This window comes from Elephas maximus, chromosome 16, assembly GCF_024166365.1.
Source record: "Elephas maximus indicus isolate mEleMax1 chromosome 16, mEleMax1 primary haplotype, whole genome shotgun sequence".
Taxonomy (NCBI): Eukaryota; Metazoa; Chordata; class Mammalia; order Proboscidea; family Elephantidae; genus Elephas; species Elephas maximus.
The window spans coordinates 6,441,017-6,462,435 of NC_064834.1; the positions used below are offsets into that span (position 1 = coordinate 6,441,017).

The 21,419-nt window shown below is 40.2% G+C and overlaps 1 protein-coding gene across 7 annotated transcripts in view; it reads right to left on the reverse strand.

The window, feature by feature from the left end:
* Positions 1-222: 222 nt before the first annotated feature.
* The window catches only part of ZNF485 (zinc finger protein 485), a 33,134-nt gene continuing 11,937 nt past the window's right edge, over positions 223-21,419 (reverse strand). For 2 of the 7 annotated variants that reach the window (XM_049854745.1, XM_049854744.1), the window contains 6 exons: positions 17,447-17,530; positions 14,391-14,486; positions 9,708-9,857; positions 4,545-4,715; positions 4,237-4,326; positions 223-1,919 (listed from right to left, as the gene is read on the reverse strand). In XM_049854745.1, coding sequence (XP_049710702.1) covers positions 1,849-1,919; positions 4,237-4,326; positions 4,545-4,715; positions 9,708-9,857; positions 14,391-14,427 — 519 coding nt within the window. In that variant the 5' untranslated portion in view covers positions 14,428-14,486; positions 17,447-17,530 and the 3' untranslated portion in view covers positions 223-1,848. The other 5 variants (XR_007513391.1, XM_049854747.1, XM_049854743.1 and 2 more) reach the window with 5 other exon arrangements.

A 21,419-nucleotide genomic window follows, 5' to 3' on the forward strand; every position in this document is an offset into this window, starting at 1 on the left:
TGGTGAGACCTGAATGGTACGCAACTGAGGCTCCTGCTAAAAGCAATGTGATTGAACTACCTTGGAAATCAATCCACTAGCCTCAATCAAGCCCTCAGATGACGAAAGCCCCAGGTGACTTCTTGACTTCAGTGTCTTAAGAGACTTTGAGCCAAATCTGTGCAGCTAAGCCACTCCCAAATCCCCAATCTTAAGGAAATGTGCGATAATAAGTGAACTGTTTTAAGCTGCTAAGTTTTGGGGCAATTTGTTATGAAGTAATACAGGGTCAGCAAACTACATCCTATGGTCCAGCCACCTGTTTCTGTAAATGATTTTATTGAAACAAAGTTACACTCATTCATCTACATATTGTGGACGGTTACTTTCACATGAAAATGGAAGAGGTAAGTAGTTGAGATCATATGGCCTACAAGCCTGAAATATTGACAATCTGACCATTTAAGAAAAAATTTGTAAACACCTGCCATAATAGATAATTAATAAAACAGGCTTAGAAAACAAAAATTAGTCTCGTGGTTCTGTTTCTGGCAATGGTAGATTTGTTGACAAGCAATCTTCTCAATAAGAACAACTATAAAAGCTAGAAAAAATATTAAAAACAGAAAACTCTGCTGGAGGGTATTAAGAGACCTACCAAGGCAGTGAGAATTTATGGGGCTAATATCTGGAAGAGGAAAAGAGCGAAGAATTTGGAGCTGTTTTTCCTGATCAAGGTAATTGCTGATTCTGAAAGTGCCTTAGTCATCTAGTACCACTGTAACAGAAATACCACAGGTGGATTGCTTTAACGAAGACAAATTTATTCTCTCACTGCCTAGTAGGCTACAGGTCCAAATTCAGGAGGTCAGCTCCAGGGGAAGGCTTTCTCTCTCTGTCAGCTCTGGAGAAAGGTCCTTGTCATCAGTCTTCCTTGGTCTGGGAGCATCTCAGCACAGGAACCTCAGATCCAAAGGACACCCTCTGTTCCTGGCACTGCTTTCTTGGTGGTATGAGGTCTCCAACTCTCCGCTTGCTTCCCCTTCCTTTTATCTCTTGTAAGATAAAAGGTGGTGCAGGTCACCCCCCAGGAAAACCCCCTTTACATTGGATCAGGGATGTGACCTGAGCAATGGTGTTACATCCCACCCTAGTCCTCTTTAACCACAGGCAGAGGTTATGATTTAAAATACATAGGAAAATCATAAAATGGAAGACAACCACCCATGACCTAACCAAGGTGACATATTTTTGGGGGGCACAATCCAACCTAGTACAGAAAGCACAAGCAGTTGCTAAAAGTCTGGGTCACTGAACAGGCCTTCCAGACTCATATGCAGTTAAGTGACAAAAGAAAGTTTGGGGTAAAACAGGAGGTAGAGGCCCTGGTGAAATCACAAGGCCCTGAAGGACTAAATACTACACGTAAGAAACACGTAAGAGTGGACTATAAATAGAATAACAATCATAAGGCATGCATCCCAGCTTTGAATAACCTCAATTCCTGATCAAGAGAATCTTCTAGACTGCTCGCCAAAAGCAAAAGCAAATCATCTCTGGAGGAAGATAATATCATCCGGAACCTCAGATTATCTCTGTATTTTCATTCACAATGTTCACCACTCAATCACAAATAACTAGACATACAAGAGAAAATAAAAAGACTGAAAATCAAGAGAAAAAAACAGGTAGTGAAAATAGACCCATTGGACACCCAAGCATGGACTTTCAAAATGCAATGATTAACATGTTGTTGTTGTTGTTGTTAGGTGCCGTCATGTCGGTTCCGACTCATAGCAACCCTAAGCACAACAGAACGAACCACTGCCCAGTCCTGAGCCATCTTCACAATCGTTGTTATGCTTGAGCTCATTGTTGCAGCCACGGTGTCAATCCACCTCGTTGAGGGTCTTCCCCTTTTCTGCTGACCCTGTACTCATCTGCAAGAAGTTAAATGCAAAGATATATAATTTCAGCAAGGAACTAAAAACTATTTAAAAAAATAATCAGATGAATATTCTAGAACTGAAATTAGGAACTCATTGTATGGGTTTAATACCCGATTAGGCACATGTGATGAGAAAGTTAGTGATATAACCACAAGGAAACATCAGGCAAACTCAAAATGAGGAAAATTCTTCCAAAAAAAAAAGTATTCGTCAAAAATATTAAAGCCATAGGAGACAAAGGCTGTAAAAAAAAAGTTCCATCTTAAACGAAACAAAGAGACATGATAATCAAAAGCAATACCTGAATGCAGGCTGAACACTGAAATAGAAGGGTTAAAGTGCTGTAAAAGTTGTTATTGGGTCAACTGACAAAACTGGAATATGGACTGTAGATTAAAAAAACATTAGATACAAGTATTATATCAATATTAAACATACTGAAATTGATAACTTTCTAAAAGAAAACTTATCTTTAAGAAGTATAAAAGTTGTGCAGAAATGAGAATGTTCACACATTGTGAAGAATGTAACCAATGTCACTGAACAATTTGTGTAGAAATCGTTGAATGGGAACCTAAGCTGCAATGTAAATCTTCACCAAAAACACAATCAAATACTGTTTAAAAAAAAAATAGAAAATCTGAAGTATTTAGGGGGGTAAGAGCCATAAGGTGAAAAAAAAAAAAAAAAAAAGAACAGAAACCTGAGATCTGTGGTAAAATGTCAAATACTCTAATACATGTGTAATTGAAAATCCAGAAGAACAAGAGAGAGAAGAGTGGGCAAAAGAAGTGTTTGAAGAGACACTAGTTCAGAATTTTCCAAAATTAATGAGACAATCCCAAGCAGGAAAGAAAAACAGGCCTAAATAGCACATAATCAAATTGCTGAAAACCAAAAATAAAGGGAACATCTTGAAAGCAATCAGAGAAAAAGAAACTACACAAATGGTAGAAATAATAAGAATGGCAGCTGGCTTGTCATCAGAAACAAGAGTCCAGAAGACAGAGGAGTGACAGCTTTAAAGTGTTAAACCAAAACAAAAACTGTCAACCTGGAATCTATAGACAGCAAAAATATTCTTTAAAATGAAAGCAAAATAAAAACATGTTCAGATAGACAAAAACTGAAAGAATTCATTTCCAACAAGCCTGTAGTATAAGAAACATGTTTTTTAAAAGTTCTATATACTTACGGGAAAAAAAATCTCAGATAGAATCCTGGTTCTGCAGAAGGCAACAAAGAATACCAGAAAGAATACAAAGGTCAGAAAATATAAAAGACCTTTACAAATATTATTCCTATTTTTATATGTATGTATTATTAAATTTCTTTAAAGATTTTTTGTTTTATAAAGTAAAAATAACAAAAGAACATGGAGTTTATAAAATCTATAAAAGATATATGACAACGAAAACACAAAGGAAAGGTAATAATTGAAAACTACATTAATAAAGATCTTAAATGTTAGTGAACTAATAGAATACATTTAATATAGATTCTGGTATTCTAAAGACATAAAGTATCATCTCCAGAGAAAGCACACACACCACACACACACACAAAGAAACAAAGCTAAAAAGTCAACACAACAGATAAAGTGGAATGCTAAAACACTTGATTTGGCCAAAAATGGGGGCTAGGGAAAAAAAGAACCTATTAATTTGAGAATTGGCCCAAAAAAAGAAGGCTGATCATCGTTAACATGGCACCAGCTAACATTTACCTTGTCCTTACTACGCATATGGCATTCAGCTAAGCACGTTACATTATCTCCTTTAAACCAGTCGGACAGTTTTTTTTTAAATCTGCACATAGTAGAAGCTTGGATAGGTTATATAACTTGTCAATGGTCGTGCTCCCTGACGTCAAAATTCATGTTCCTAATTTCTGTCTTAAAGCTTTTAGATACTATTCTATGGCCTACTTTTTTTCACATAACATACTATCTACTCCATCCTTTTTATTGACTGTATATGTTTCAATCACCTCACATGCATGCGAAAGCTGGACAATAAATAAGGAAGACCGAAGAATTGACGACTTTGAATTACGGTATTGGTGAAGAATATTTACTATAACATGGACTACCAAAAGAACAAACAAATCTGTCTTGGAAGAAGTAGTGTCAGAATGTTCTTTAGAAGTGAGGATGGTGAGACTTGGTCTCACATACTTTGGACATGTTATCAGGAGGGATCAATCCCTGGAGGAGGGCATCATGATTGGTAAAGAAGAAGGTCATCAGAAAGGAGAAAGATCCTCACTGAGATGGACTGACACAGTGGCTGCAACAGTGGGCTCAGACCTGACAGTGATCCTGAGGACAGTGCAGGGCCAGGCAGGCTTTTGTTCTCTTGTACGCAGGGTCGCTGAGTTGGAACCGACTCGACAGCACCTAACGACAAAAACATTGTATTCCACGGGTAGACTGTATTTTCCAAAATGGTCACAGCATGATCCGATATTCTCTCCTTACAAAGTGATCCTGATATTCCACCCATGCAGAAGTGTGGTCTCTGTTCCCTTCCCTAGAATTTGGGTAGGCTTGACTAAGGCAGAAGTGATGCTGTGATTTCTGAGACTAGGTCATAACAGGCAACAGTGGTTCTCTACCTGGTTCTCTTGGAACACTGATTCTTGGAAGCCAGGCACCATGCTGTGAAGAAGCCCAAACAGCAACAACAAAAAGCCATGTGTAGGTATTGCTGTCAACAGCTCTTGCTGAGGTCCTATCCAACAGCATCAACCACCAGACTTGTGTGAAAATCTTCAGATCAGTGTTATCTAACAGAAACAGAATGTAAACCACAAACAGGGACCACGTATCACTTCAAATTTTCTACTAACCACGTTAAAACTTAATTTTAATATTAACAATATATTTGACACAAATTTAATTTTAATTATTTTTATTAAGTATTATTATTGAGATTTTTTAAAATAACTTTTATTGTGCTTTAAGTGAAAGTTTACAAATCAAGTCAGTCTGTCACATATAAGCTTATATACACCTTACTACGTACTCCCATTTACTCTCCAGCCCGCTCCCTCCTTCCAGTCTCTCCCTTCGTGACCGTTTTGCCAGTTTCTAACCCTCTCTACCCTCCCATCTCCCCTCCAGACAGGAGATGCCAACACAGTCTCAAGTGTCCACCTGATACAAGTAGCTCACCCTTCATCAGCATCTCTCTCCAACCCATTGTCCAGTCCCTTCCATGTCTGATGACTTGTCTTCGGGAATGGTTCCTGTCCTGGGCCAACAGAAGGTTTGGGGACCCTGACCGCCGGGATTCCTCTAGTCTCAGTCAGACCATTAAGTCTGGTCTTTCTATGAGAATTTGGGGTCTGCATCCCACTGTGAGATTTTTTTTTTAACACTGTCTTCAAAGTCTGATGTGAATTTTTCATTTACAGCATTTCTCAATTCAGACTGCCCACATTTCCAGTGCTCAGGAGTCACTAGTGACAACCATATCGGACAGTGCAGCTTCAGGTGATTCCACCACTGTCTTAGATTCCTGCCCTAGGCCAAACACCCAATAGTGGGCAGATGCACTCGACAGCTGTTTATAAGGCACATACACTCATAGCTTAGGGGAAGGACATGACCTGCCATACTGGGACAGGTGGAGACTACACCTGGGAACAGGGTGAAGAACCAAGGGTTTTGGGAGGGAGCTTTATAGTACTAAGAATGTGTGACAACCCTTAGCTCCCATGGGAGGATGTGACTAGCTTGTTTGACTAATTCCATGGGCTGGCAGGGAACTGAAGCCCACTATTCAGCTATAAGCTGGAAACTGCACCTGGCCTCTGTGATAAGGAGAGTTGTTTGGCTAGGGGACCCTGAAGCAGAGTGGTGAGGGGAACTTAGAGCATTCGAAGCCCTCTTGATTTTATTAGATATCAAAGTAGCAGATAATATTGATCATTCATTTTAGGCCTTACATCGCAACTTCCCAACTGCCAAGTCACCTCAAGCCTTGAGTGTTCCTAGTTGAGACCTCAGTCCTTCAGACATGACGGAGTTGGAAAGCTGTTCCTAGTATGCCCTTTCTAAACTCCTCCTCACACACAGAATCAGTGAGCACAACAAAATGGTAACAACAGTAACTGGGATACTAGCCTATAAACATTCTATAATTTATTTAAACATTTCCCTATTTAGGTGTTTCTTCTACCTTCTTCCCAAATTTTTATTATTATGCTATGTTGAGCAATAATATCTCTGTAAGCTAGTTTAATTATTTCCTTATATAGTTTGAGAGTAGCATTTCTGGGTCAAGGCAAACATACTTTTAGTAGATTTAGATTCATATTGCCAAACTGCTACCTAATTTTTAGTTTTCACTAACAATCATGTTATCTCAAGAATAGACGATGCAGTGAACACTAATAACAGAAGACCAGATGAGTTGTGGAATGACATCAAGGACATCATGCATTAAGAAAGGAAGAGGTCACTAAAAGACAGGAAAGAAAGAAGACCAAAATGGATGTCAGAAGAGACTCTGAAACCTGCTCTCAAAAACAGAGTAGCTAAAGCAAAAGGAAAACATGATGAAGCAAAAGAGCTGAACAAAAGATTTCAAAGGGTGGCTCAAGAAGACAAAGTAAAACTATTATGATGACACATACAAAGACCTGGAGTTAGAAAACCAAAACGGAAGAACAAGCTCAGCATTTCTCAAGCTGAAATAACTGAAGAAAAAAATTCCAGCTTCAAGTTACAACAATGAAAGATTCTATGAGCAACATACTGAACAACACAGAAAGCATCAGAAGAAGGTGGAAGGAATACACAGTCACCATAGCAAAAAGAATTGGTCAACATTTAATCATTTCAGAAAGCAGCATAGGATCAAGGACCAATGGTGCTGAAGGAAGAAGTCCAAGCTGCACCAAATGCACTGGCAAAAAACAAAGCCCCAGGAATGGATGGAATAACAACTGTGATGTTTCAACAAATGGATGCAACCCTGGAAGTGCTCATTCATCTCTGCCAAGAAATTTGGAAGACAGCTATCTGGCCAACCAACTGGAAGAGATTCACATTTCTGCTCTTTTCAAAGAAAGGTGATCCAATTAAATGCGGAAATTATCAAAGAATATCATTAATATCACATGTAAGTAAAATTTTGCTGATGATCATTCAAAAGGGTTTGCAGGAATACATCGACAGGGAGCCACCAGAAATTCAAGCCAGATTCAGAAAAGGACATGGAACAAGGAATACCATTGCTGATAACAGATGGATCTTGGCTGAAAGCAGAGAATACCAGAAAGATGTTTACCTGTTTTATTGACTATGCAACGGCATTCGACTTGGTGGACCATAGCAAATTATGGATAACATTGTGAAGAATGAGAATTAAGAACACTTAATTGTGCTTCTGATGAACTTGTAAACAGATCAAGCAGCAGTCATTTGAACAGAACAAGGGGAAACCATGTGGTTTAAAGTCAGGAAAGGTGTGCACCAGGGTTGTATCTTTTCACCATACTTATTCAGTCTGTATGCTGAGCAAATAATCCAAAGTTGAACTATATGAAGAACGGGGCATCAGGACTGGAGGAAGACTTCATTAACAACCAAAATTATGCAGATGACACAAACTTGTTTGCTAAAAGTAAAGAGGACTTGAAGCATTTACTGATGAAGATCAAAGACTACAGCCTTCAGTATGGATTACACCTCAACATAAAGAAAACAAAAATCCTCACAACTGGACCAATAAGCAACATCATGAAAAATGGAGAAAAGATTGAAGTCGTCAAGGATTTAATCTTACTTGGATCCAAAATTAACACCCATGGAAGCAGCACTCAAGAAATCAAACGATGCACTGCTTTGGGCAAATGTGCTGCAAAAGACCTCTGTAATGTGTTAAAAAGCAAACATATCACTTTGACAACTAAGATGTGCCTGACCCAAGCCATGGTGTTTTCAATTGTTTCATATGCGTGGGAAAGCTGGGCAACGAATAATGAAGACTGAAGAATTGAAGACTGTAAGTTATGGTGTTGGCGAAGAATGTTGAATATACCATGGACTGCCAAAAGAACAAACCTGTCTTGGAAGAAATACAGCCAGAATGCTCCTTAGAAGCAAGAATGGCGAGACTTCGTCTCACATACTTTGGACATGTTATCAGGAGGGACCAGTCACTGGAGAAGGACATCATGCTTAGTAGAGAGTCAGCAAAAAAAGAGGGAGATGCTCAAGGAGATGGACTGACACAGAGGCTGCAATAATGGGCTCAAGCGTAACAACGATCATGAGGATGGCACAGGGCCAGGTAGTGTTTCTTTGTGTTGTGTGTCACTATGAGTCAGAACTGACTTGACAGCACTTAACAACAACAATCACATACATGTGCCCAACTGTGACGTTTTTGATTAATTCCATCCTTTTCAAGTTTCTTGCACCAAAGGCTTACTTCCTTTCTTTTTTATTTTGTCACATTCTTCTATGATTTTCCCTTAAGTTTTAAACTACACCAGTGATATATTTTCATCGTAAAGATTCAAGTAATGCAATAAACTACATAGATGGGGTACTATGCCATTACTCTATGACTTGGCTTTTTAGATTTCCTCCAACTTTCTTTTTTAACTATCATGGGATCTTTCAATTGCTACATAACATTCCATAATAACTACATACTGATATACATTTAGGTTCTTCCCCCATTCCACTAGTCCAAACCCATACAATGAATATCCTCACAAGTGTAAAGTTCTCCAGGATTACAGGCACACAGAATATTTTTATTGAAAGAGCAGTTTTTTGAATGTCCCCTCTTTGATGTCAAAAGGAGTGAACTATTCTAAACGATTTACCACACTAATTACATTTGACAGATCTTTGTTATGAATTTTCTTATGCTGTTTAAGTGCTGAACTTTGGGGAAAGGCCTTCCCATGTTCATTACAATCATAAGGTTTTTCTCCAGTATGGAGTCTCCGATGTTCAACAAGGCTTGAGTTCTGTCTGAAGGCTTTCCCACATTTCTTACAGTAATAGGGTTTTTCTCCAGTATGAATTCTCTGATGTCCAACAAGGTTTGAGCTTTTTGTAAAGGCTTTCCCACAATCACTACACTCATAGGGTTTACCTCCACTATGAGTTTTCTGATGTCCAGCAAAGGATGAGCTATACCTGAAAGATTTTCCACATGTACTACAGTGATATACGGTTTCTCTCCTGTATGCATTCTTTGATGACTAATAAGAGTTGAGCTCTTCCTAAAGGCTTTTCCACATTTACTACACTGACATGGTTTCTCCCCCATATGGATTTCTGATGCTCCAACATGGTTGAGTTATCCCTGAAAGCTTTCCCACATTCATTACATTTAAAAGGCTTCTCTCCACTATGAATTCTCTCATGACGAGTAAGGGCTACGCTCTGAGCAAAGGCTTTGCCGCAGATGCTACATTTGTAGGGTTTGTGGCCAGTATGAGTTCTCTGATGACTTTAAAGGACTGAATTCTTTCTGAAAGTTTTTCCACTTTCACTGCATTTATGAGGTTTCTCTTCAGAATGAATTCTCTTATGATTAATATATGTTGAGTGCTTTTTGAGGAATTTCCCACATTCAATACATATGTAAGGCTGCTTGTCTATGTGAATTTTATGATGATTTAAAAGGGATGAGCTGCTCATAAAGGCCATCCCACATTCTTTACATTTATGGGGTTTCTCACCAATATGATTTCTCTGGTGGTTAATAAAAGAGGAATTATATTTGAAGACTTTCCCACATTTCTTACATTTATAGTGCCTCTTCTCTGTGGATCTTCTGTCCTCCCAATCCAGACTTCTTTCCATTATGACACTTTTTGTTTGCTCTCCCAGAAGAGATTCTTCAGAAGTATTTTGCTTTAGAGTTGATATCTTTGCTTCAAACCAGTACTCCTGAACTAAAAGAAAAATTTTGAAAATTCAATTGTTCTCTATGTTGAAAATCTTAAAATAAGCGTTGCAGAAGGATAAGGATAATTCTACATAACCAAGGGTTATGTAAAATTAATGTGTCCCACATGCAATTCTTGCTAAGAAAGATAGTAAGACTAAAGATAGGAGAAGTCAGAAGGAGTCTAAAAAATCGGAATAAAGTTATACTACAAATAAGGTATTTAAGGAATACAAAAAATATCTATGAGTTAGGAAGGTAAAACAGGAAACAGCCAAAAACAAAGAATAGATAGGAATGTGAAGGATGATCAGAGAATAAACACAAATTTGGGGAGAAAGCCAAGTTTCACAAAGCAAAAGTCATGATTACTACAGCAGATTCCTATAGGGTGACTGGTGTACTTGAGAACGTTATAATGTCCTCAAGAACTTGAGAATAACATTTCTCTGTGACAATTTAACTGCGAATCAACATTTAACCATCTGAGAAGAAAATTTTAAAAGTATTGAAGGAATCAAAACAGTTGCCAAGCCAACAACATTTTACTGTAACCTAATCTAAGTTTTAAACGTATCTTATAAAGAGCATGCTGATCAACAGGTGAACTATGTGATTTTTCTCTAGCTGATTACAAAAGTACAGACACAAGATGCAAGAGAGAGTAGGCAAAAGGGATTCTTTCAAGGAGGGTCTGCAAAACAAATGGAGCCAAACTTGTGGTAAAATCAACAATCGTTGTTCAATTATTTTACAGAATGGATACTTTCTTTTAAAAATAATTTTTATGGAGACACCCCAAAAGTATGGCCCAGACACCCTTTTAGCTCAATAATGAAGTCACTCCTGAGATTCACCCTTCATCCAAAGATTAGACAGGCCCATAAAACTAAATGAGACTAAATAGGCACACCAGCCCAGGGGCAAGGACTAGAAGGCAGGAGGAGACAAGAAAGCTGGTAATAGGGAACCCAACGTTGAGAAGAGTGTTGACACGTCATGGGGTTGTTAATTAATGTCATAAAACAATATGTGTGCTAACTGTTTAATGAGAAGCTAGTTTGTTCTGTAAACCTTCATCAAAGTACAAAAAAGATAAAAATAACTTTTATGCATACGTTTGTGCAGGTGTCCATGTTTATATATTCTTATATATTTATATTTATCAGTCCAGGGGAAATTTCATAAATCAGAATTAGTTCAGACTAATTTTCTTCAGGAAAACCAAATTAGAGGTGAAGTCTGGTGAGAAATAGCCCAGATCCTTCAAATGGGCTTTAATGGAATATGTATTTAATACATAATGATGACACTAGAGAAAATTTCAGGATACTGATTGTAACGGTAGATGAAGGCAAATTAGTCAGATAAGGAGAAAGGCACACACACAGATACCTGCTCCATGACAAAGGCAGCCCTGAAGGGCAATGAGGAAAAGAAGAATTTGCATTGGCACACTTTTTTGGGGAAAAAAGTAAACATGAACCTTACTTCATACCATGCACACAAATCAAACTTAAGAAAAAAGTAGATAAAATGTGAAAGACCAACAATAAAGCTTCTAGAAGTTAACACAGGAGAATGCCTTCATGAAATTGGGGAAAGGAAAGATTTAATAAACAGGATACAAAAAGTATGGACAAGAAGTGAAAATATTGTTAAATTAGAGTTCAATAAAATTAAGAATTTCTGTTTATAAAAAGACAATTAACAGTAAAACTGCAAACCACAGAGAAGGGGTAATACTATATATGCAATCAACAGAAGGCTTTTTGAGTAGCTACTGCACAAAGATGATATGCAATGGCTAATAAACATTTGAAAAGGTCCTCACTATCATTAGATATCTGGGATATTATCTGAATATTAAAACCACAACACACTACATACCCACCAGAATGACTAACTTCAAAAGACTGACAACACTGAGTGTTGCCAAGGATATGAAATAATGAGAACTCTCACACACTGATGGAGGAAGTATAAATTGGTACAAAACTTTGGGAAACAATTTGGCATATGTTGAAGACTTGAGTATCTTATGAAACAGAAATTCCACTGGCATATGCCCAACATAAATGTATCCACATATGAACCAAGAGATATGTATAAGAATGTTCACAACAGCATTCATAATAGTCCAAACCTGGAAACATCCAAAATACCTTTCAATGGTACGAGATAAACTGTGGAACAGTCATATAATGAAATATTCTATATCACTGGTTTCTAAGTATGGTCCCAGACCAGCAGCACCTGCATCAGCTTCACCCAGAAACTTGTTAGAATTCTTAAACCACATTCCAGACCTATTAAATAAAAAAAGTCTGCAGGTGAGGACTAGTGCTTTGTATTTTAAAATTCATTCTGATGCATGCTACAGTTTAAGAACCTTTGCTCCACAGCAAGGAAAAATGGATGAACTGCACAAAATGTTGTGTGTAATAAGCCAGACAAAAATACTACCTACTATATGATTCCATTCATATAAAGTTGAAAAACAGGCAAATATTAACTACAGTGTTAGAAACCAGAACAGTGATGACTTCAGAGGGGAGGGAAAAATATGCATAAGGACTGGAAGGTATCTAGATATAACTACTGAACAATGTCTTAAACAAATGGTACTTGCAAAGCTGGATTTCCACATGCAGAAAAATGAAACAAGAGCCATACCACATGCCATACATAAAAACTAATTCAAAATGGATCAAAGACCTAAACATTAAGTCTAAAAATCATAAAGTTCTTGGAAGAAAATATAGGAGCAAAGCTTTGAGGCCTAATTTTATTAAATGACAGATTATCAAACATGACAATCAATGCACAAGCAGCAGAAAACAGATAACAGGGACCTCATAAAACTTAAATTTGTTCATCAAAAAACTTTATCGAGAGAGTAAAGATACAACCTATACACTAGGAAAAAATCTCCAGGAACGATTTAACTGATAAAGGTCTAAAATATATAGAAAATTTCTATGATGTAACAACAAAAAGACAACCCAATAAAAACTTCGCAAGAGCATGAAAAGGCACTTCACCACAGAAATGATGCTCAATGTCATTAGCTATCAAAGAAATGCAAACCAAAACTACAATGAGATACCATGTCACTCTCACTAGGATGGCCAACATTAAAACAAAACTGTAAAATAACAAGTGTTGGAAAAGGTGTGAGGAGACTGGAAAATCATCCATTGCTGGTGGGAATGCAAAATGGTACATCTTGAAAGTACAGAGGAAAAGAACGAACAAATCTGTCTTGGAAGAAGTACAACCAGAATGCTCCTTAGAAGCAAGGATGGTGAGACTATGTCTCACATGCTTTGGACATGTTGTCAGGAGGGATCAGGTCCTGGAGAAAGACATCATGCTTGGTAAAGTAGAGGGTCAGGGAAAAAAAGGAAGACCCTCAACGAGATGGATTGACACAGTGGCTACAACAATGGGCTTAAGCATAACAATTGTGAGGATGGTGCAAGGCCAGGCAATGTTTCACTCTGTTGTACACAGGGTCTCGATGAGTGGCGGACTCAATGACACCTGACAACAACACAAAGGATATACAAAGTATAAATAGAAAAAAATGAGAACCAATAGCAAAGGAGAGCAGAGAGACAAGAAAAACAAGACCATTGAGAAAAGGGAAGAAAATGCTTTCCCATTAGTTTGCCAAAAATAACACTATCTGACAGTAAGGAAATGATGCTTCGGTTTGGAATCTGTCACTGCCACTACGTGATCTTGAACAAAAAACATACGATCTCTGATTCTGTTTTCTCTTTTTTAAATTGAAAAATTACAGCATAGGTTTCTAATCTATATTCCTATGAAGCTCAAAGTCAATTAAAGGGAAAAAAAAACTGGATGGACTAGAAACAATTCCAAAATTCGTCATGTGGGTTTAGCCAATTGTTAAACCAAAAAACCAAACCCGTGGCAGTCGAGTCGATTCCAACTCTTAGCGACCCTATAAGACAGAGTAGAACTTCCCCAATTGGGTTTCCAAGGAATGGTTGGTAGATTCGAACTGTCAACCTTTTGGTCAGCAGCCAAACTCTTAACCACTACACCATCAGGACTCCAGCCAATTGTTAGGTGTCCAAAAAAAGCTACAAAGGTGAAATACAAAAAACAGTGTACACAGCCATTTAACAAGCTAACCATGCGAGAATCTGAAAGGAATTGAGAATGGACAGAGGGCAGAAATGATCAAAAGATGGCCTGAAGAATGCCTTAAAACAGAGGGGGAAAAAATGCGTAAAAAGACTGAGGATTTCAAGGCAGGGAGTCATGTGCCTCAGGCCCTTATGAATGGAACTGCTCTCCGTAAGACTGAATGAGAAAAATGACACGTCATTCAACATGTTGTTGTTGTTGTCATTGTTAGCTGCCGTTAAGGATGATATTAAAAGAAGAAACTAGTGTCATGCCCCAGCCCTTCCGTGCAGACACAGGAGCTCTAGAATGAGCTCCCCTTACCAAAATCCCCAACCTGCTCTTCCTCACTGTTCTCTGTGAAATGGCTTTCACTCACCTGCACAGGTACATGACGGAACGTCTCGAACCTCCATCCGGGGCTCTGCCCCTTGCTCCAACTGGGTGATTAGTTTGGGTTTGGGAGACAGAAGTCCTATTCATAGAGAAAAAGAACGTGACTATGCTTATAACCACAAAGAGTCATCCTAGACCTCACTCTCAACTTAGGGGGTCTACAAGGAGCAAGGACATGTCAAGGAGGCCTAGAAGGTAGTGTGAAGGGTGTCCAAATCATGTAGTCATAGAAAATACATGAAGAAAAGTCAATTAGAAACCCAGGTCCTCCTTGAGGATGAGAAATTTGTATTTTTGGAAGCAGATGAATCCTGGCATAAAAAATTTAGAGAACTGGGCTAGCTCACACGACAAAGCTGCCTAACTCTGTATGGTTCTGAATTTTCTGAGGTATGGAAGGGGCATAAGCTTAAAAAAAAAAATCGCTTAAGAATTTTAAATACCCCAAATCATTTACCCTGTGAAAACACAAAGTTGCCCAGCAGACCCACTGTAAGTCAGGGAGAAAGACAGCCTTATCTGTGGACACCAGATTCCCATAGTTTTCCAGCATCACGTCTCTGTACAGGATCTGCTGAGTAGCATCCAGGTGTCTCCATTCAATCTGAGTAAACTATACACAGCTAACTCCCCAAACGTCAGTGATCCCTGCAAGCCAAACCCAATTCTGTTCTTCCAGGAATCCCAAAGTAGACAGCCAGGAAGGCTTCGCTGGAGAAGAAAAGCAAGATGTTCAAGGCCAGCTTTCTGAAATTTCAGGCTGTGTTTACAGGGAAGGGAATGAGACACCATTAACAAAAGGACCAAGAAGACAAAGCATAGGACATACTCAAGTAGCCGACTTGTTCCACTGGAATAAAGAATCAAAAGAGAAGGAGCTGGGGCAGGGTGAGGTCTGCAACCCCTCACTGTAGCCACGCTGCCCTCCTCAACATTCTTCCAACATGCCCACTATGCTCCCACCTTAGCCTGGCATTTGCTCACCCCTCACTTCATCGGGTCTTTGCTTAAACGTTACTTCATCAAAAAGGTCTTCTCTTTTCTCCTCCCCCATTCTCTACCACTCTCTATCCTATTGTTAACTGCCATCAAGTCGACCCTCAACTTATAGCAACCCCGTGCACAATGGAATGACACACTGCCTGGTCCTGCGCCACCCCCATGATCGGCTGCAGATTGGACCGTTGCAATCCACAGGGTTTTCGTTGGCTGATTTTTGGAAGTAGATTACCAAGCCTTTCTTCCTAGTTCATTTTAGTCTGGAAGCTCTGCTGAAAACTGGTATCATAGCAACACACAGGCCACCACTGACACGGGTGGTGGCGACACATGAGATGTACTGGCTGGGAACTGAACCTGGGTCCCCTGCATGGAAGGCAAGAATTTTACCACTGAACCACCAATGTCCTCATCTCTAGCCAGGTATCCAGCTTTATTTTTCTTCACAGCGTTTCTCATTGTCTGGCAGGAGAGGTTTATATTTACTGTCAGTATTCAAGAATTTATTCAATCAACGAATAATACAAAGTCTGAAAGACATACTTTATCCTAGAATTTACAGTGACCATGGTCTGATTCTGGGGCAGATTACTTAAAATCAGAATTGCCTTTTACAGAAGCAACTTAATATTTACCAGCACAGTGCTATGATCTAAGGTATATATCATCGCTTTGAATTTCCCCATCTGTGTCAGGCATTACGGAATCTATTTTGTGGACAAGGATACCAAGGTTGAGAGTTGAGAGAACTTGATCAAGGTCACAGGACTGAGGAGTGGAGTATAAAAGGCAGCTATAAAAAGTGGTAACAAGGCTATGAGCAAATTGGAGATAATAACTATTAACATATTAAAAGGAAAAAATGGGTAAGCCTAAAAAATACATATGCGAAGATGTTTCCAATAAAATAATTTGTTTTGTTCAGAGTGGTAGGAATGTGGGTTATCTTTGATTTTTAAAATTCTCTTTGTTACTGTCAATGTGCATAATAAAAACAAGTCATTTTAAAAATATTCAAATATTATTTGTTTATTCCTTTCAAAATGCTCATTACTTCCTGTCAACTTCCCAAAGTCCTTCAAAACCCAGTTTTCTCCAGGATAAAGGCATTCTAAACCCTGAATATTTCCAACTTTCTCTGGGGTCAGTCTGTTAGTGTCTTCACTTCTTTTTCAGGGCATTCCCCTAGCCACACCCCATCCTCCGTAATTGTGCAACTTTCATTTATTTTCAGGAAGAGCTAAGATGATCACCTCCACCACTCCACCGCGCCCTGAAGACTTCAGAACTCTGCCTTCCCTGTGTCCTGTGCATCACTGATACTTTAGCTTCTAGGTCTCAGGATGCTAAACATGTCTGTTTTTCATTCTCTGTGAATCTGCAAGGTCCTTGGGGGCAACAGCTACACCTTGCTTATGAAGTATTCTTCAGTTTCTAGCACTCTAGAAAGTATGGATAGCAATAATCTATTTGGTGGGTGTTAGGGATTGAACTGTAGAATCCTAACCTCTATATATGTGGATGTGATCCTATTTGGAAGCAGGGTGTTTTTTGTTATGTTAATTAGGTCATGTCACCGTAGGATATCTGAAACCTAATTATTTCTGAGTTATAAGGAACAGCACAGAGACGAGCAAGCACAAACGGGGAAAGATAAGTGCTATACCACATGACCATCGCTAAGGAACCGAGGAATGCTGAAATAGACATGGATCTTCCCCCAGAACTGACAGAGAGAGAGCCTTCCCCTAAAACCGGTACTCTGAAATCGGGCTTCTAGCCTTCTGAAGAGTAAGAAAATAAATTTCTGTTACAGTAGCACTAAGAAACTAAGACAGTGGATGACTATGTGGAGAGAAGAAGGCATGAAAAGACGACAGTGGGGAGGGGGCCTTTCTCTGTAGAGATGGACCCATCCAGGATTGGTTCAGGCATCTTGGTCCAAACTCCGTGCAGAGAAGTTTCAGGGCAAGAGGCATAAACCCAATCTCCCTTCGAAATACATGGTAATTTCTCAGGAAAAGGGAAAATCAAACTTGCCTGGATTTGGGCTCTTGGTAGTCTTGGGGCCATGTGTCTTGACTGTTCACCCAGGCAAGGGCAGACAATCTTGCGCAAGTCATTCTGGGGAAAAAGAAAGGAAATATGAGGAAGTCCTCCCATGTCCTACACTAACTAAAACTTACCACAAGCTGGATGAAACTAATCACTGCCCTCCCTACTCCCTATAAAGGTCACTAAAAAGGTGAAGGTAGTTAAGCTCAGGAAGAAAGCCATCAAACTGTTGCCTGGAACCTGGCTTTGAGTCCAACCTTGCAGCACCCTCCGGGCCAAGCTGAGGCTGTTAGTCAAGCACGTTCACAGACGCGGATGGAAAGTCTCACGGGTGACTCAATGTTTGAGGCCTCAGCACAAGCCTTTAAGCTCCCTATGATGTGCCCATCACAAGCGAAGAAAATATTAGCTCCAGATGATGACTGCATAGCTCCTGAGGGTGGGACCCTGCACCACCTTCCCTCCTCTCCTACCCCAGCTTTTCCTTGACCTGGCCCTCAGGAAAGAAGGGGTACAGGCAGCTGAGGTCTCAGCACCCCAGCCTGGTGGCTGCTGCTCCCACACCTAGCCAGGTGGTCCAAGTAGGGCTAAGCCACGTACTCAGCGGGGAAGTGACATTCCACAGGGACCCCAGCCAACACAAACCCCAAGCTATGCAGGACTCACGCCCAGGAGGGCAGAGTCAGAAATGGAAGTGGCCACCTCTGAGACCTCTGGGGAATGTAGTCTGGGAAATACGCCGGTGTCTTAGTGTCCCCATTCTGGACACACACTGGTATTACCTTGGAATCTTTAAAAACCAGATACCTTTCTTTCCTTTGGGAACCTGATCCAGGACCTTCGTTTACTTATATATGGCTAATATTTACTGAGCCCTTACACAGCAGATATCATGCAGAATTTTCACAGCCAAGAAAAGCACAATTATTTCCATTCAGTAGCTATGAGATCTGATATAATGTAATCACCTAAATGATGATATCTGTTATGAGCAGTCAGTTAGTTGAAAGGGAGTTTCCTTGGGTGTATGGCCTACATCCAATATAAGTGGACTTTCCGGCAAAGCTCACTGGCTTTTGCTCACTCTGGATCCTGCAGCTGGCTCTTGTTCATGTGTCTGCCAATTCTTGGGACTTGAGCTACCAGCTTAACTACCCATCTTGGGATTCGTCAGCCTCCACAGCCTGTGACCCAGAGGTCTGCTGTCTGACCTTCCAATCTTGGGTTCACCAACCTCTGCAGCTACATGAGTCAGGAGAAGCATCCAGCCTGACCCATGTACTTGGGACTTTCCAGCCTCCAGAACCACAGGAGCTATTTCCTTGATATAAATCTCTATATATATATTTTTATATGCTGCGCTGGTTTTGCTTCTCTAGAAAACCCACCTAAGACATTTGGTACCAAGAATCGTTCTACAGAAACAAAACTGTAAGGATGAGTTTTCTAAATTGGTTCTCAATTCTGGTTAGTCTTAAAGATGTTGATGACTCTCCTTCCAGGAGTAAAAACGAACTGCTAATCCATGGTGTGAGGTGGCAATAGAAATATGCAAAATATCACCACTAACAGATCAGGTATTGGTGAGAGGCAAGGCTCTGGGCGATCGGGTGTTTCATACCTTTCCACAATTTTGTCATAATGAGAAGTATAAGGAAGCTGGTTGGTTGGTCCTACTTTCGCTAGGAAAAGTGGCCCAAACGACCATAGTCTCCACCCGTCACATTATCTTCCCTCTTCCAGTCTGCAGCTATGACCTCATGGGGAACTCCTTATGATCGGTTGACGGAGGAAGAAAACACTTATGCCTGGTTTACAGATGGTTCTACATGACATGCAGGTACCACTTGAGAGTGGACAGCGGCAGCACTATAGACCCTTTCCGGGGCCTCCCTGAAGAACAATGGTGAAGGGAAATCCTCCCAATGGGCAGAACTTCCAACAGTGCACCCGGTTGTTCACTTTGCTTGGAAGGAGAAACGGCCAGATGTTCGATTATATACTGATTCACAGGCTGTGGTCAATGGTTTGGCTGAAAGGTCAGGGACATGGAAGGAACATTATTGGAAAATTGGTGGCAAAGAGGTACAGGGAAGAGGTATATGGATAGACATCTCTGAGTGCTCCAAAGTGAAGATATTTGTGTCTCATGTGAATGCTCACCAACGGGTGACCTCAGTAGAGGAGGATTTTAACAATCAAGTGGATAGAATCACACATTCTATGGAAATCAGTCATCCTCTTCTCCCAGCCACTACCGTTATTGTCCAATGGATTCATGAACAAAGTGGCCATGGTGGCAGGATGGAGGTTACGCATGGGCTCGGCAACATGGACTTCTACTCACCAAGACTGACTTGGCTACAGCCACTGCTGAGTGCCCAATCTGCCAGCAGCAGAGACCAACACTGAATCCCCGATATGGCACCACTCCTTGAGGCGATCAGCCAGCAACCTGGTGGCAGGTTGATTACACTGCACCACTTCCATCATGCAAAGGGCAGCATTTTATTCTTACTGGACTAGACACTTATTCTGGATATGGATTTGCCATCCCTGCACACAATGCTTCTGCCAAAACTACCGTTTATGGACTTACAGAACGCCTGATCCACCATCATGGTATCCAACACAGCATAACCTCAGATCAAGAGACTCACGTCGCAGCAAATGAAGTGCGGCAGTGGGCCTGTCCTCATGGAATTCACTAGTCTTACCTGTTCCCCATCATTCTGAAGCAGCTGGCTTGACAGAATGATGGGATGGCCTACTAAGACACAATTACAGTACCAGCTAAGTGGCAATACTTTGCAGGGTTGGGACAATGTTATCCAGGAGGTTGTATATGCTCTAAACCAGCATCCAACACATGGTGCTGTTTATCCCACAGCCAGGGTTTATGGGTCCAGGAATCAAGGGATGAAAATGGGAGTGGCACCCCTCACCATTACCCCTAGTGACCCACTGAAAATGTTTACCTCCTGTCACCGTGACCGTATGCTCTGCAGGTCTAGAGGTCTTAGTTCCAAAAGGAATGCTCTCACCAGGAGACACAACACTGATTCCATTGAACTGGAACTTAAGAATATCACCCAGCTACTTTGGGCTCCTCATGCCTCTGGATCACAGGCTAAAGAAGGGAGCTATTGTATTGGCTGCTGTGACTGATCCTGATTACCAAGAGGAAATCAGATTGATAACGGAGTTAAAGAAGAGTATGCCAGGAATACATGAGATCCCTTACAGCAGCACCTCTTAGTACTAACATGTCCTGTGCTTAAAGTCAATGGAAAACTACAGTAACCCAATTCCGACACAACTACCAATGGCTCAGAACTTTCAGGACTGAAGGTCTGGGTCACCCCATCAGGCAAAAAACCATAACCAGCTGAGGCTAAAAGGGAATATTGAATGGGTGGAAGAAAGCAGTTCTAAGTACCAGCTACAGCCATGTGACCAGTTACAGAAACAAGGACTGTAATTGTAAAGAGAATTTCTTCCTTGCCTATGTCCATTGAGTACTTTTGTTTTCTTCACTCATAAGATGCAAACAGAGCTGGTGCATTCTCAGTTGTATGCATATCGTGTCATGTTAGGCGCAAGTCTGACTCTATAATTGTCTTTGTATAGAAATGTGAATGGGTGCGAAATTGGCAAAGGGTTGACTGTGATAGTTAAGGCTGTGTGTCAACTTGGCTGGGCAGTGATTCTCAGTAGTTTGACAGTTATGACACAGTTTGGTAAAACTATGCAATGATGTAATCACTTCAATAATGAATTCTGATATAATATAATCATTTCTATCGTGAGATTTGTTATGAGTTCAAAGAAATCAATTGAAAGGGAATTCCCTTGGGCGTCCAGCCCACATCCAATACAGGTGGACTTTCTGGCAAAGCTCACTGGCTTTTACTCACTCTGGACCCTGCAGCTGGCTCCTGTCCATCTGACCTCTGGT